Raw genomic sequence first — 17,815 nt, 5'->3', positions numbered from 1 at the left:
GGAAAGATGGAGAGTTCTCGTCTCGGAGGCCAAGACCCACTTCGGGGTTTCAGCGCCACAGGAGTAAGTAAGTAAGTTATTTTTCCAACGACAAAATGACAGAATAAATAACAAAAAAGATTAAGTATTTAAAACTTCTTAGAATTCGCGTATGCATACAGAATGTTATTAACAAATTGAACATTATTTATCTGGCTTTTAAAATGTTTACCTGAACCATACATATCTCTCGACCTATCGATAACCGGTTATAACAAGTTAGTCATCGTATTTTCTTGTGTTTGATATTGCGCCAGTGATATACATTTAGAAATTAAAGACTTTTTAACGGATTTTAAACGCAATTAATTCATTATATTATTAACCCGACGTTACGAACTCTTTAGAGCGAGCGTGGTATAAATCAATAAATAATTAATGTTTTGCTTTCATTCATCCATTCGGTCATTTGTGATCTGATAATCTGCATTCATTGGGAATAAATGAATGAGTATAGTGACCTCTATTAACCGACTGCAAAAAGAGCAGATTCTCAATTCGTTTGTATTTTTTAGCACTCGTTAACTCCATGAGCTTTCAACCGATTGGCATTATTTTATTAAGCTGATAAATAAGTGTTCACATACATTTCAATTATTAATTAAAACTGTCAAAAACTCACATTTTCCCAAAGCATATATGCACCCCCTTGGATACAAGACAGTGTCAGCAAGCGATAATCCGACCACGGCGAAAAGGCAGGCAGCGATAAGTAACTTCATTTTAGTGCTTTTTAATTTGGTCGGGTTGCAGTCGTGTCGGAGCCGCGAAGTAGCACTGAATGATCTCTAGATAGGTCGGGTTTTATATACTTGTTATTGAGTTATTATTTATTTTTTATGTATATAGAATGTTAATTATCTTAATAGACGTGTTCGGTATAAGTATAGTTTACATACAAATATTATTTAAGATGTACAATATTGTTTGACACATTATTTTGGACATTTAAGATGGATTTTCAGTTGAGTACCAAGCAATTCTTAATTCGGGATTAAAATTTTGTATACAAAATGAAGTTAAAAGAAGGAAAGAACACTTTCATATACAGTATTGCTAGCTTTCCGCACACTTTCTGTTGCCGTATGTCCGGGATAAAACAATGTAATGAAATGATAAATCTTTTCTCAGGTTTCAAGCTTTCTTGGTATCAAATTTCATCAAACTCGGTTTAGTAGTTTAGGTGTGAAGAAGCGACAGACAAAGATACAGAATTAGTAGTTCCTTAGCAACAATAATATAAGTAGAAATTAAAGATTGAGGATGCATTTAAAATTTTTAAAAACAAGTAAACAGTCTTGGTTATCCATTAGTGTAAATAATATAAATAAATATTATGAATGCAAAGATCTGTCATTAGTGACAATAAGGAAAGATCGATTTAAAATATAAAAATAGTCTCTGAAATGAGCGTTTTTTTACGAGTTGATTATTTACGTAACCATCTGACGGCAGGCGGCACGGCCGTACCATCCTTTTCTCGAAGCAATGCAGGCTATTTTAATTACGTTGTGGACAAAACAATAAGCCTGAATTTTCAGTAACTAACCAGGCATTGTATAAACACGTACACGAAACACATATATTTTTACACAATATTTAACTATTAAAAAAAGCTGTTTATTTTTTTGTTACAAAGAATATATATCAATATATATATTTATATAACGCAACGCCTTTTTTTTAAACATTCATCCGTATTTTATTACCTTTTAACACTTCCCTGGACTATTATGAATACATCGATACCAAAATTATCCAAAATCGGCCAAGCCACTCACGAGTTTTAGGGAGACTAACGAACAGCAATTGATTTTTATATATAAGAAGAAGATAACCCGCCAATTTCCTGGCCTAGTGGGTACGCTAGCTAAGAACCAGTCTGCGATCGTGACCTGCTTCCAATATTGTACCATACCATTGTTTATTGTTTATATCGTATAACACGTGATCCGAATGATAGGAAATATCGATTTAAATGTTAATTTTGTGACAGTTTGTTGAATGGATGGGGTTAAAACGGCAAGTTATAATATTAATTACGATATAATAGTTGACAGTTACGAATTATTATTAAAAAAAATTAAACTTGTTATCTATGCCCAAATTTTATAGTAAGTACGCGTTTCAATACTTCGTTTCACAGGTATAACACACTACTAGCTCGTATAAATTTTCATAGAATGTTGTCCTTGGTAGGGGATTTCTTCACTTAAAAGGTCTAGGTGTCTATGACCTATTTGGTTTGTAGGAGTTTTTGTAGGAATGTAAATTTCCTTAAATTAATAAAATTATGCTTTCACAGAAATGCATCAATTTTTATGTTCGAAAATTATTTTAATGGTTTACATCATTAAAATAATTTATCGATTAGTGAGACTGATCGACATAGTAGTATAAAACACCTGCAGTAAAACTAAATCATAAAATATTGTCAATTGAAAAAAAAAAAAACTATGATATATACATAACTACTTTTAAAAGTAATAGTTTTGAAGAGTAACTACCGTGTTAACTATCAGTATATACCTCAAGTATCTTTACTAAATAATTAACCTAAAGAAAATTGAGTATTAAGTATTTTGATTCCTTATTATGCACCACAATAAAAATAGATTTTGTCATCTGGGTTGCCTGGTAGTGGTGTCAGCGATGAGACCGCATTCTGTTCTGGCCAAGTGAGGGTTGATAGATGTCACATATCGGGCATTCCAGTTTCCTCAAGATGTTTTCCTTTGCAATGAGCAAGTGGTGATGTTATCCATATGGTCAGATAAATTGAAAAATCGATATTATTTCGATAATTATTTCGTTCACGCTCGCCTCGTTGTCCTCACCACTGAGCCACCACACACACCACCACATGGTGTACAATAAAAAGCTTTTTATTCATTCATTTATTCGCTGATTTCTTACTTCCAATTAGAAAATGATATAGGTACATGATATACCACCATTTTTATTGGATATTCAGATAGATTTCTATGTGGAAATTGAACAAGCTTCGGAACGAATTAGGTCTAACACCGGGGAACTACCACACCCCACGGAAGACCAACGTGAAATAGAAATATGCTAATGTGTTTCGTTCGGTGAGCGAGGGAGCCTATGTCCTTTTCCTTATTCTTCCTAGTCCTTTTCTTTATTTTCTTTATCCCTTTTTATTTATAATTGGCTATTCATTTGTTGAGGCGTAAGGTCGGCAATCGACCTTCAAAACGATGGATGGTTTGAACGTGATGGGTGAAGTCCATGATTAATACAGCAATGATGGAATAATGTGGTGATAAACCAGAATAACGAGTGTAATTCATCTAATTTGGTCAAACATCTTGATGATATGATTATTTGTGTTATATTGCTTATTCTCTCTATAAAACTTTCTCCTAGTATAAAAACAATAAACTAAATGAAAACAAGATATTCCCGTTCGGAGACGCAAATATCCAATCAGAATTCCGTTATATTGATAATATCGAAACCAGTTGAGTCCTTAGCATACTGAGTTTAAATACACAGGTAAGTTTTTTATAACATACAATAATAAAGCACTTGAAACGTTCATTATCTTAAAAGCTTTACGCATTACCATTAAAGTATAAAATGTTTTGAACACTTATATACCGTGATGTAGATTATAGCAGTAAATTTAATTCGTTATCAAAATTTAATGCCTTTCATATAAATAATATCAATTTAGAAATTCATGAATTTTGCATAATAAATCATCAGGCGCATTAAATTGATTTAAATCTCTTTGTATCTTTATAAATGAAACGCGGGCTTTATATCTGATAATGGATATAAAAGTATTATTTACATCATTCTAATTTCAGTATTTTTAGCGGAGGTAAATAAAAATGCGTATAATTTTAATCAGTCTGTATTTTAAATAACGTATTCATACAGTTACAATCTACTAAAGTCCTAACTTAAACCAAACTTATAATTATAATCACATTATTGGAACACAAATTGATATACATTTACGCGGGTGTGTTGCCTAAAGCCATGTTCATAGCGTTCAAAATGTCACCATTGTCAGCGTCGATTTCCCATGCGAATAAACCGCCCAAATAGTTCTTCCTAACGTATTTGCCTTTTTCAGTAACTGACCTCGCGTTGTCGTATGTGATTAAGTCCCCTGTTGATGGCCTGAATACGTATGGTGCTTGGGCTACGTTATCATAGTGGAAGTCCCACTTGCCTTGCGCAATTTCATTGGCAATTTCTCTGTAGTCAACCACACCGTCCTGCCACGTACCTTTGCAAGGCCCAGTCGCGATACCAGTGAAGGGGTTATTGTCCTTATAATCATGTACTCCGGTCCAACCACGGCCATACATAGCCACACCAACAACGATCTTCTTAGGATGGACACCTTGGGCTAGTAAATATTGCACACCAAAGTCGGTTGTGTAAGTTTCTTTGGGGTTCCATGCAGGCGCGTATAATGCTGTTTGGTGACCTAAAGTATCGTTGGACCAGGCACCTTTGAAGTCGTAGCTCATGAGGAATATGTGGTCCATATAATTTTGAGCAGCTTTGTAGTCGATCACTTGAATCTTGTCCCAACCAGCGCTGATGGCTGAAGTGAGCTCGTACTTCCTGCCTGTCTCAGCGGATAATTCGTCTAACATTTCACGGAGCTCCTTCATCAATGTAACGTATACATCACCGTCTTTAGGGCTACCAAGGTGAGGATTAGCTCCCTTACCTCCAGGGAATTCCCAGTCAATATCAACACCGTCAAAGAATTTCCAAGTCTGAAGGAAGTCCTTTACTGAAGCGATGAAACGGTGTCTCTTAACTTGATCGTCGAAGAAGAAAAATGGATCGGCAAGGGTCCAGCCGCCGATGGATGGGAGGATCTTCAAGTCTGGTCTGGCTTGTTTCAAGGACATCAATTGACCGAAGTTGCCTTTGTAGGGTTCATTCCAGGATGAGAGACCCTTCTGTGGTTTCTGCAAAGCAGCCCAAGGATCGTGAATCGACACTTTGAAGTCTTCACGGCCGCTGCACGAGCGTTGCAACGCTTGGAAACTTCCTTCAATTTCCTTTAAACTGTCGTTGATACCGTCACCACCGCAAATTGGGATGAAACCGTACAGCAGATGAGTCAGATTGGGAATAGGTACGCGGTCAACGGGGTACTTCCTAGGGTATACGCCCCACTCAACGAAGTATGCGCCAACAACTTTTCCAGAGGTCTGCTTGAATGGCTTGTGCTTCTCATCCATAGTATAATCTAAAGGTGGCAAGTGGCTACCATCAGTGTCAGCGACAATAATCTGAGTAGGATCGCTGGAGCTGCAACCGTCAGCATTGCACAGCTCTACTTGCATCATATAACGACCACCCTTCTTGACTTTGAAAGTGGCAGATGAAGACGCGCTTGACGGGCCGGACCAGTATTCCTTTCCATCCAGAAGCACCTTGGCTGTTTCAGCTGAGTCACCAGACCACACGTTCCAGTTAACAGTAACGTCAGCTGCATCCTTCCTCGTCACGAGTTGATTATAAGCCGTCGCGGCTTGATTAACTTCAACAATTGCGAAGGTCCGCTCTCCCCACCCGAGCGTAGGTTTCCCAGGAGGGGCACACTGCGCCGTGGCGAACAGCCCAAGGGCCAAAATCAGCGCCTGATGCCTCATACCGGTTCCTACAAAAAATAAATACGTTAAAATTCGGGCACGAACCTCACATTTAAGCGTTGGCCGGGTACTGATCTCTCATCTCAATTTTTATCATTTATATACGGAGGGTATTGTAGGCCAACCGCTAACACTCAACAACCCGTATGGAATGTCATAGTGATGTTTAACGTAATAAAAATCGTTAGCATCGTTCTCTATCCCGGTCATTGGGTCGGTCAAGGTGACGGATCGCTTTTAATTGTTTCTCCCTAATGATATGTTTTGTCTCTTAATGAGCCAAGCCCGTTATGAGTAAGATCTGGAGCGACGTATTTCGGAAATGTAACTCAAACAAACACAAACGTAAACAAATATATTAACAGCGTTTATTTTCAAATAAAACGGTTCGGGATACGATGTAAATAAGATTATGTTAGATAACTGTAACCTTTTGCCGGTTATGTAGTTAGGATTATGATTTAAATAATTTATTTTTACAAAAAAGTCAAACCAAATTTAAATTGAACCACAAGACAGGCACCAGCTTTCCAATAAAATCATAATAATCGGTTCACTCCGTAAAATGTTAAAAGGGACAAATACAAAATAAGTCGAATTGATAACCTCCTCTTTTTGAAGTCGGTTGAAAAATGCAAACAATGAAGATACATTTGCAATGCAAAACAAAGGCGCTAAAATAGCAACAAAAATGCCGTTATTCAATTTGAATTAATCTCTTAGTGGCCTGATTTAAAATCTAAAAGGTGACTGTATCATATGTTTTAAAAACAATCATTTAATTTTATTCAATCATCATCATCGACACTATAACAATTAATTATTAACCGACGATCCCAAAAACCAAGGGGTTCTCAAAAACGGCTGTACTGGTTTCTCGTGAAATCCGTGGCTTTTCGATTTCTTTATGTGTTTTTTAGAAGATTAGTGTCATATTATAAAATCTCGAATGGTACCATTATTTTTCTATCCCCAGGAAGATATTTCAACATTGCATTTTAATGCTGTAAAGGATAACACTTAAAAACAAACGAATTTATAAAGTCACTAGCTGCACCCGGCAAACTCTGTTCTGCCTTACTCTTATCATTTAGTGGTTTGAAAAATAGATGTTGGCTGATTCTCATAGATACCGGATTAGCACAAAAAATTTCATCAAAATCGCTCGAGCCGTTTCGGAGGAGTATGGCAACGAAAACTGTGACACGAGAAATTTATATATTAGACTAGCTGCACCCGGCACACGCTGTTCTGCCTTACTCTTATCATTAGGGGTATGAAAAATAGATGTTGGCCGATTCTCATAGATACCGGATAAACACAAAAAATTTCATCAAAATCGGTCAAGCCGTTTCGGAGGAGTATGGCAACGAAAACTGTGACACGAGAATTTTATATATATAGATATTAAAGTGACTATCTATTAATTTATATAACAGTTATATAATTTATCGGGTATCACATAAAAAAAAACCAAAAACAAAAAAGTACAGTCGAATTAATAATCCCCTTTTTTGAAGTCGGTTTTAAAATGATAGCAAGCATTATGATATAGTAGCTAAATTACCTTTGTCATATGCTACGGTATATAATGATCCATTAAATTATAAATGATCTATTGAACAACCGATCGATTTTAACTGTAAAAGAAACTGTGCTATGGAGGCATTTAAGTGCATTCGAATATCTTATCAGTTATGATTTACTGGTACATGACTGTTAGAGCTTCCGTTTACACCTAGAACTAGTTACACACCCAGACTTCGCACGTTGAATGTAAAAATAATTCGCTCTATGACGAATTCGACTGTTGATTTGAAAATAAGGTTCTAATGGTTTTATAATCAGTGCTCCTTAGGATAGATATTTATTTTTTATAAAAACGGTCACCGATGTCCCTGGGTGAGGTTCTTCTACTGATTTTAAATAAAACCAGATGCCAATAATTTTCTATATCACAAAAATAATCACCTCAATTTTTCTATACCCGCATAACTCCCGTTAGCGTAGTATTTCTGGAATAAAATCTATCCTATAAATCCTATGTCCTTAAATATCTTTGTACAAAATTTCATCCAAATCGATTCAGTGGTATAGGAGCGAAGAAGCGACAAACAGACACAGCTACTTTCGCATTTACAATATATGTGGAGATTAAATTACTGACTACTTGTTTGCAATAAGTCCTAGTCTTGTACAATATACTGTGTAGATACTAGATCCCGAGGGAAAAGTGGGAAGCAAGGTGAATGAACTGTATGTTTCTAAGAGAATGTTAGAATCGAATATATATGGACATGTATCTGAGAATTCATGCTTTTTGTTGGAGGTGAAAGAGATAATGCAATTACATTTTATAAATAAATGATTTTTATATAACATTATAAAGAAAGCAAGAGGAAATAAATTTATTAAAATTTCAAATACAATCGAAAGCCGCCTAGACGGTAAATTAAAACAATTGTAAACAATTAATTCATTCGCAACTAATAACTTATGTAATATGTATAATAAAACTAACACGAACGAATAAATTTCAAAAGATGCGTCTTGTTAATTGCAGTCAGAAGTGGTTGACTCAGTTAAAGGTTTGCAAGGTCAATTAAGTATATAAAGAAAAATCTTCTTTTAGCATATTTTTATAATGGCAATAATTCCAGAATCATGTGAACATGTGACATCTGCCGACCCGCACTTGGCCAGCGTGGTGGACTATGGCCTAAACCCTCATAGGAGGCCTGTGTCCCAGCTGTGGGAACATAAATGGGCTGATGATGATGATGATGATAATGATTCTGGAGTCATTCCCCTTTTCTCTCTAATTTCTTTTTCAATGATTACAACCTACTCGTACTACAATACTATATACTTACTATATACTATATAATAAGCAGTTTTGTTACAATAAATAAAATGTTGCTTATTACGTATGTGCCCTATTGCCCACAATATATATGGATTCCTATTAATATTTTAACGCGAAAGTTTGTAAGTTTCGATGTATGGATGGATGTTTGTTACTTATCACGCGAAAACAGCTTATTGTATTTATATGAAATTTAGTACAGAGATAGATTATAGTCTGGATTATCACATAAGCTACATTTAATCTTTTTTATGAAAACTTTTAAACGGGCACCATACGAGTGACGCCGCGGGTTACAGCTAATGATTTAATATACATTTAAGACAAGCTTCAAACCCTCCAGCAAATGCATGTATTATATAAATATAGACAATACAGAATAATAAGCTAATTGACAAATATCATCACAATCCGATTAATGGTTTCCACGTAAAAGAGTAACAAAATATATCCACATGCTCTTATAAACTTTCGCCCCTACAATATTACTAAGATTAGGTTTTCATTTATAAGTCTGTGTGGAAAATTTTTTGTTGCCTAAAACACCAATAGAATGAAATGTTAAGATTACCTTCGTATGAGTGTCTGATAGGCACTGAATTTCCTATTACTATCTTATCTAGCAATATGTTCTATTAACTACAGTAGCGTGCCGTGAACCTAACTAAATAATATATTATTAATTAAATTTTTATCTTTGAACAAATACACACTTGAATAAATTAACATATTTAAGCGTATCTTACGGTAAAATCATATCAAATCGTTGCTAATAACTGTTAATATGTTGCACAAAAATTTTTCATCATCATCATCATAAGTCTGGAGTGTTATCTATATATAATATATATATATATATATATATTCTATATATTATATATATATTACTTCGTCCTATAATATATATATATTATAGGACGAAGTGAACCATACTATACTTTTTATAGGACACAATCAACACAACACAACACAACAAGTTTGAATTGTATTGTTTTGGAATACAGTTGTATATATAATGTCTATTTTTATTTCATGTTTTTGAGCGATATTTTTATTTGATTGTTATCAATATATATATAATTGCTAACTAATAATAATTACTATATTTGGTTTTATACGAAATATAGTAAGTAATATGTTAAAAGTTCTTTAAAAATGGCAAGCCGTGACGATCATAAAGAGAAAACATATTATCTCGAATTGATTTTATTATGACGTGTTTAATCGTTTTTCGAATTAACCAAATGATTCAAACATAAATTATGAATCAAAAATACATCACATCGTAATTTTGATAAGAAATATGCGTTTTGTAGAAATATGAGTAGTTCCGATTAAAACCCATTTCAGGGAAATTGTATAATGTAAGGGAAAATGAAATATTATGAATGAGTTAGAAAAAGGATTAATATCAATTGGTTAATGAATTTTTGTAAAGCACATTGTTAAAAATTAATTATAATTTCATATCCTATCCTACTAATATTATAAATGCGAAAGTTTGTAAGAATGTGTGTGTTTGTTGCTCTTTCACGCAAAAACTACTGAACCGATAGCAATGTAATTTGGTACGTAGACAGTTGGATAACTGGAATAACATATAGGCAACTTTTTATCCCGATATTCCGACGGGATCTGGACTTACGCGGGTGAAACCGCGGGGCGCAGGTAGTGTTTTTGTAGTTTTTAACAAGTTGTTATGGTTGTCAGAAAAAACACTGAAAACGACCCTTTTTTTAATTACCAAACGATCTTTTTTAACAGCTTTCTTCTGTTTAAAATTATCTCACTACTGCAAATGATCTCTTGATGATCAAAAACTACATACAGAGTATCCCATTTCATACTCGTATCATGCAATCATTATAAATTCCCAAAGTATACATTAAAATTAAGTAACAAATGCAAATATACGACAAACCATCAGATACTGAGTTCAAAAACCTTCGCATATTTATGTTCCCATAATATTAAATTACAATATTATTAAAGGACGGTGTGCATTTTGGAATTTCTTTTTGTATGCCAAAGACCCCTTGATTGAGCTGAGTTTGTTTTGAGTTCGGGGTAGAATATGCGAGGTTTAAGTTTGAGTTTGAGTTTGAGTTAAATTTGAATGAAGTTCAATAATTTGAGAAAAGAGTGAATGTGGGCGTCGAGCACGCTTCGGCACGAATTGGTCCAGTTTGCACGGGGAAAGTACTCCCCCACAGAAGACCAGAAATAGAAGCATGCTACTGTGTTTTGTAAGGTGAGTGGGGGAAACGGAGGCCCGTTTCCTTATCCTCACTCTTCCCAGTCTATTCCCTCTTTCCAGTCGTCAATCCTTTCCCAATCCCTTACGTCTTAAAAGCGGGCAGCGCATTCGCAGAGGCACTACCTCTGTGAATGTTCATGAGCGGTGATGATAGCTTACCATCAGGCGAACCACCAGCTACGATGCCCATAAAAAAGATAGCCCCAGGAATTTCCCCGCACTGTTCCAGATACCGTGAAATTTCCGGAATAAAACCTATCCTATATCCCTTCTCGGATCTCAATCTGTACAAAACTGGATCCAAATCAGATAAACCGAGCTACTTTCTCATATATAACACAAATAGATTTCCGAAAGGCAGCTTGCATAGCTGACCGCCGGGTCATCGACCTGATCTTGAAAAAACCACCCACACGCCATTGTATGCAAAACCAGTGACACGCAAACGTGCTTATTGTTAATTGTAACACATTCGATCCCATAGCTCTGTAGTCATTTGCAAGCCGAATGTTAACTTGCGACTTACTAATGTTCTCCACACATAGGAATTTCTTAATATGTAAAGCATAGGTGACTGATCAATCAACGCACAGTTTAAACTGCTGCACCGATCGGGCTGAAATTTGGCATGCGGATAACCACTATTATGTAGGGTAAGTAGTAAGAAAGGATTTTGATAAATTCTATTCCGAAAGGTATAAAATAGGGAATAAAAGTATGTGTCGTAAAAAATTAACACGCGGGCAAAGCTGCAGGCAACAGCTGGTTACTTATATACAGGTCTTTTTTATATATTTAGATGCCACATCTACCAAAATATCTAGATGAATTATATTAGAATAATTATACATCGAAAGCAGTCTACTTTTTGGTATGTTTGTATGGCAAATAAAGGTTAAAGAGAAACAAAAGTTCGACGACATGTGACATCTGTCAACCCGCACTTGGCCAGCGTGGTGGATTATGGCCTGAACCCTCATAGGTGGCCTGTGCCCCAGCAGTGGGAACATATATGGGCTGATGATGATGAAAGGATAAAGAGAGAAATAGATATCTGTTTATGCGTCAATTGGTTTCTAGTATTCTACTCATATATAAAAAGCTGAGTTACTTTCATTTAGACCTTCAGAAAAAAGTTACAGTGAGGCCGCAAATATTATATATTTTTTATTTTTTCGCGCAATTAAAATCTGCAAAGAATTCAACATTATTGCAAAAGACATGAAAACCGCGTAAATATATATTTTAAAAACTAACATACAGTAATTCTTCACTTATTAATATTAGTAAAAAAATCGAAATTATTGTAAAAATCGCGAAAGCGCGCGTATTAAAAACAAAGTTGACAAAAATAAGTACATCCAAATACAAAGGATCTGTTATATAATATATTTCCGAAAGCCTATAAACGACATATTTGTAAGGTTAAATCATCTCACGAGAATTATTAATAGTTCCCAATTAAAATCCAATCAAGGAATTTGAAATCCGGTTGCAATAACAATATACAAAACAATTAAACGTTGGTCTGTCTGAGATAATATACAGACAACACGACGATCGCGTAATGTCGAGGATAAGACCTTTGGGCTGTTTGTAAAATAACAAACGACAAAATGAAATGTCCTCTCTTTTGTGGGGAACGCCATTAATTAAGTGGCTTATATAAAAATTCGGATTAGTTTCTAATTTACTATCAATTATATTATCCTATCCTATCCTACTAATATTATCCTATCATCTTATCTTACTAATGTTATAAATGCTAAAGTTTTTAAGGATGTGTATGTTTTTTACTCTTTCACGCAAAAACTACTAAATTGATTGCAATGAAATTTGGTACGAAGACAGCTGGCCAACTGGAATAACATATAGGCAACTTTTATCTCGATATTCCCCCGGGATATGGACTTACGCGGGTGAAACCGCGGGGTGCAGCTAATATTATATAATTTATTCAATGTAGAAGTTTTTTAAGAAGCTTTTTAATTTAGTTCATTGTTTCAGAAGGTTTCTATTGATTTCATTAAAGGATAAACATTGTTGTGATTCTATTTACTTTCAAATTAATTGAAAAAAAGCAAGAAAAACAGGGAAATTAAAACAATTTCATTTAATTCAATAAAAAATGTTGATAAGCTTTGCCTTTACATGTACAAGAAATTGACATTGACAGTAAGAAATATATTAATAAATTAAAATAACTATTACAGTAGTTCAAACAACTGATTTTTAGTTGGTATAAATAAAAACTCTCGGACTAATAGATTCCAGACATAAAGCGAGTTAACCCGTAAAAATGTACATAAGGAAATTATTTAATTCTATCGATCCTAATCGAATGACAAGCTATGTTCATGAAATTATCGTATTGTCACTGATTCTTGATGAGTGATGATTCTACAAACTTTGAATTAAATCTGTCTCCTTAAAGTGGGTCAAAATCGAGTCCAAAGGAGTCGGACACATACAATCAACAAACACACTACAAATTTTATATCAGGGTAATCCCATCTGGATTAGTCAATTTTCTCTGATTGCATCCAGAAAGTCACAAACACGTAAAAGATGAACACTAATTAAATAATGAATTTATTATCACAATAACCCGTATCCACGTCAGTCATATTATCAATTATTTTACGAATGTTATTGATAAAACGGTAACCTTGTAATTTTTACCATTCTACCATGAATACGGGTCTTAAAATGATATTTAAAGCCTAACAAGGCGAAGATTATCAACAATTTTAAACATAACTCAAATAATATAAGACCTACTATACAGATGTGTGGAACTAACTTCACGTTTTTCAATTTGCTCGATTATTATCCTCTTTTTGTCCCCTTTCCGTTATTATCGGATATTCATTTCATACAAGTCAATCTATTTAACGTTAGGTAAGTTTAAAAATTATGTTATTTAGTTTTACAAAAAAAATTAACCGCCTGGATAGAAATAAATCATATTTATTAGGAACTCACGGGAGGCATCAGCTTTGAAAAGCTGAAGCTTAAAAAAAAACATATTCATCAAAATCAGCTCACCAAAGCAAAAGTTCTGAGATAACAAACATATAAAATACAGTCGAATTGAGAACCCCCTGCCATTAGAAAAATGCCCAAGGCCCATTTCATTTTCTCATCCTTCCTAATCCATTTCTTCTTTCCTGTCGTCAATCCTCAAAAGCGGGCAGCGCATACACAGTATCCTCTGCGATACTGATGGGCGGTGGTGATAGCTTATCATCAGGCGAACCACTAGCTCAATTGTCCGTTTCTAACATAAAAAAATCCACAAAACGGTTGGAAACCAGCATCTCCCAGAACCAAGAAGTTCGACATATGGCTTATTTGACTATGAGCCCTAATTGGACAACATGGCGAACAATGACTTAAACCCATATAAGAGGCCATGTCCCTGTAGTGAGAACAAATATGGGCTCATAATGATGAAGATAGGTAAAGAATGAACCAACCAAAAGCACAGATAATATATAAATAACAACAGTAATTATAAATAACCAATACGAATTCAAGCTCATAATCATAACTCAAATACAATTGTGTGGCATAGAACCTTAACACAAAAACCTACATTTACCACGTGTAGTTCTATTGATTTCATGTGTATTTTATATAATATATTAAAGTTAAATTGTTTATACTAATCGTTGGTACATTCATACCAGAAGAAACCAAGGATATTATCTTAAAAATCTACACAGTTCAATACTGAAATGGTAAAACGGAACCCTAAGACTTCACTGTCATCTTCTGTCTCTTCTATTTGTCTATCCGTCTGTCAACAGGCTGTATCTCATGATCCGTGATAGTAGGAAAGAAGACATTTTCAGAGATGACGAATTTATGTTGCCGGTATAACATTATAAAAAACGAGGGTAAGCTACGATTCGCGCGGTCATAGATTGGGTGGGTGATCTTTTTCTTTTGAAATTGCTCTGCAGTTTATTTGCACGGAACCCTTAGTATCACGAGACCTACTCACATTTGAACGATTTTTTATTTTATATTAGCAAGCAATTGTTTGTGGTGTGTCTGTTAATATATAAAAAATTACGCAAAATCTTTGGAAAATTGTGTTAATTCCGTTTTCAAATCTATCAAATAAGCTTATCATACATTTCATTAAATGCAGAAAAAAAAGGTTTATTCTAAGGCTTTAATTCATGTAATCTTCCTAAAACGTCGGTTGAAAAACAATTTATTTATAACCAAACAATCTAACGAACAAGATGTGAACACATGAAACGTGAAATGTCACCCTTACAATATAATTACTGACTTTTTGCACGTGGTTGCCACAGAGTGTGAAACTTATTAAGTCGGAGATCCTGGCACTCAGGGGACTCGTTCAAATCTTAGGAATGATATTTTGGAATCGGTTGAGTAGTTCGTGATATCATCATATAAAGTTGAAATCGTAAATTCATAAATATTACCTCTTCATGATTGGTACTAATACATAAAGTAACTATATCACGGCTCAGTGGTGAGAACCTCGGACTTCAAAATCGATAAGTCGGGGTTCGAGACCGGCGAGCGTGCAGGAAATAAATTGATTTTTCAATTTATCTGCGCATGTGGATAACATCTCCACTGCTTAAACGGTGAAGGAAAACATCGTGAGGAAACCGGCATGACCAAGAATTAAAAGTTCGACGACATGTGACATCTGCCAACCCGCACTTGGCCAGCGTGGTGGATTATGGCCTGAACCCTCATAGGAGGCCTGTGTCCCAGCAGTGGGAACATATATGGGCTGATGATGATGATGATGATGAACTATATCTGTCTGTCTTTTTCTTTTTCACGACTAAACCACATTGTATAAAATTTGGTACAAACATAGTTTGAGACTTAATAGGGTAGGTTTAAACCGTAAAGCCAAGAGTTATCCTTTGACAACTCGGGTAACGCAGCAAACGGAATAATTATTAATACAGAAATAACATCTTGTAAAGAAAAATGAAAAAGAAAAAAGATATCGTGAAAACAACAAACAAATAAACATCGCGAATTCATTACATTCGTTACATGCAAACGGGTTCAGCGTTGTTTATATAAGATCATTGACTTAACAAATTCCTAACGAATCGATTCCATTCCTTATCCAATTGTATTAAGGTGCAATTTGCAATAATGCCTGCTGCAATTGCTATCATATAGCAAGGGACACATAACGGTTGTTCACAGTTATAAAATGAAGTAATAAGCCAAGTCCTTTGCTGATTTTTTAACGAACACTAGTTCCTTATAAGGCATTAAACAAACAAAATTCAACGCTATAAGTTACCGACGGATAAGTGAAAAAATAAATACTATGAAAATTTTAAATTCACATGAAACTATTTTGTCAAACAAAAAATCTATTATTATTAAGATATGCGACGTAATTTCTGGCTCATAATATATTAAATTTTATTGTTCTTTCGGTACGTATAATAATCCAACAATGATATTAAATATTAATACAATTTATTCTTAATTCTCTAGAGTTATTTTCCTATGTTATTACAAACAAATTCGCGGACAAACAATCTCCATAGAGTCTATTGTCTAAACAAAGTCGGAAATAAAAACTAGTTTACGAACTCCAGTCTCGTAAAACACAATAACAGTTCAAGTGTAATGTCGGTTAATCACATTCATTGCTCCAGATTCATTCAAAACTAGAACTGAATAAATTAATCAGTACAGTCACTCGAAGAAGTCATTAACATTTAATATTGTTTAAACGTCGAATATTAATTTGATTTAATATATTTCTGTTACGTATGATTTACAATTAATTGGTGACAATAATGACGTCTAGTAAAATACTATTTATAAGTTATAAGTATAACGATAGTTTCTTTTAATTAATTATAAGCACAAAATATCAATACTGATTTTTTTTCATACATTTAGTATCGCATGTAACAAAGCAAAGTAATTCGTGCGCAACAGAGAAAATGTAAATATCGCATTATAAGAACTCGAATTTAGGTAAAACGTAACACTTTCTTCGCAAACACGGCAACAAACTTCGAATCTCTAGACGGATGTTAAGAAAAAATTTATAACTTTTCTTTTCCAAAATTATTGCTCGAGTATGTTTCTCTGATACAGAACTTTTCGTAACGATTGTACATTTTTATCTTTGTTAAAATAATACGAACTGAAATCGTACGTGTTCTTCGGTTTTAAGTGCAATAAATATTTATCTATTTATAAATGACATAAACAAACCCTTAACTTAAAATCACAAAACTCAACAAAAACCACAAAAACAAGGAATCACACTTATTTACATCACTGTACATGAAAAAAAAAATACGTACTGTAATTTTGTATGTATGTGCAATGCACCTGCGCGCGCGCCGGCCCTACTGCTACTGTGCTCTATGTCTCGGGTAGATCTTAATGATTCAAAAGGGACTTAGACATTAGTATTACTAACACGTCTAGTTGACATTGCTGCTCGTGCCAATGAAAATGGCATTCAATATTTCAAAAACATTTTTTTGTACCTTACTAGTTTCTTATGTTGTAATTGAAGTAAGTGTTTTTATAATATGTGTGAGTGACACACACAGTGCCACATATCCCCTTGGTAGGTATAGTACAAATGTAACACACATCACATTTTTTTATTATTATTTTATTATCTACTAGCTGCACCCCGCGGTTTCACCCGCGTAAGTCCGTATCCCGTAGGAATATCGGGACAAAAAGTTGCCTATGTGTTATTCCAGTTGTCCAGCTATCTACGTATTAAGTTTCATTGCAATCGGTTCAGTAGTTTTTACGTGAAAGAGCAACAAACACACACACATCCTTACAAACTTTCGCATTTATAATATTAGTAGGATTTCACTTATCTAATGTTTTGCAGACCAATAGGTGATCATTCTTTAATACTGAGCCAGACTGCCCTGCTTTTCCTCACCCTTCCCAGCCCCTTCCTTTATTCCCGTCGCTAACCCTTTTCTCGAC

At 34.4% G+C, this 17,815-nt stretch overlaps 2 protein-coding genes across 2 annotated transcripts in view; both read right to left on the bottom strand.

The window, feature by feature from the left end:
* LOC119839109 overlaps positions 1–823 on the bottom strand; it is a 2,548-nt gene extending 1,725 nt beyond the window's left edge. The window contains exon 1 of the mRNA XM_038365307.1: positions 662–823. Coding sequence (XP_038221235.1) covers positions 662–761 — 100 coding nt within the window. The 5' untranslated portion in view covers positions 762–823. The remainder of the gene's footprint in view (positions 1–661) is intronic.
* A 3,083-nt stretch (positions 824–3,906) lies between these two features.
* LOC119839096 (chitinase A-like) lies at positions 3,907–17,261 on the bottom strand. Its single transcript, XM_038365290.1, has 2 exons — positions 17,161–17,261; positions 3,907–5,701 (listed from the first exon to the last, which is right to left on the bottom strand). The coding sequence occupies exon 2, from the start codon at positions 5,691–5,693 to the stop codon at positions 4,026–4,028; it is 1,668 nt and encodes a 555-aa protein (XP_038221218.1). The 5' UTR covers positions 5,694–5,701; positions 17,161–17,261; the 3' UTR covers positions 3,907–4,025.
* Positions 17,262–17,815: the final 554 nt, after the last annotated feature.

The sequence above is a fragment of the Zerene cesonia genome, unplaced genomic scaffold (assembly GCF_012273895.1).
Source record: "Zerene cesonia ecotype Mississippi unplaced genomic scaffold, Zerene_cesonia_1.1 Zces_u008, whole genome shotgun sequence".
NCBI classification, from domain to species: Eukaryota; Metazoa; Arthropoda; class Insecta; order Lepidoptera; family Pieridae; genus Zerene; species Zerene cesonia.
The sequence above is the reverse complement of the archived record's forward strand: the minus strand, read 5'-3'. Positions and strand labels throughout refer to the sequence as shown.

Bases quoted from the DNA above. Each gene is read 5' to 3' on its own strand.
- LOC119839096 (XM_038365290.1), bottom strand. From the start codon at position 5,693: ATGAGGCATCAGGCGCTGATTTTGGCCCTTGGGCTGTTCGCCACGGCG.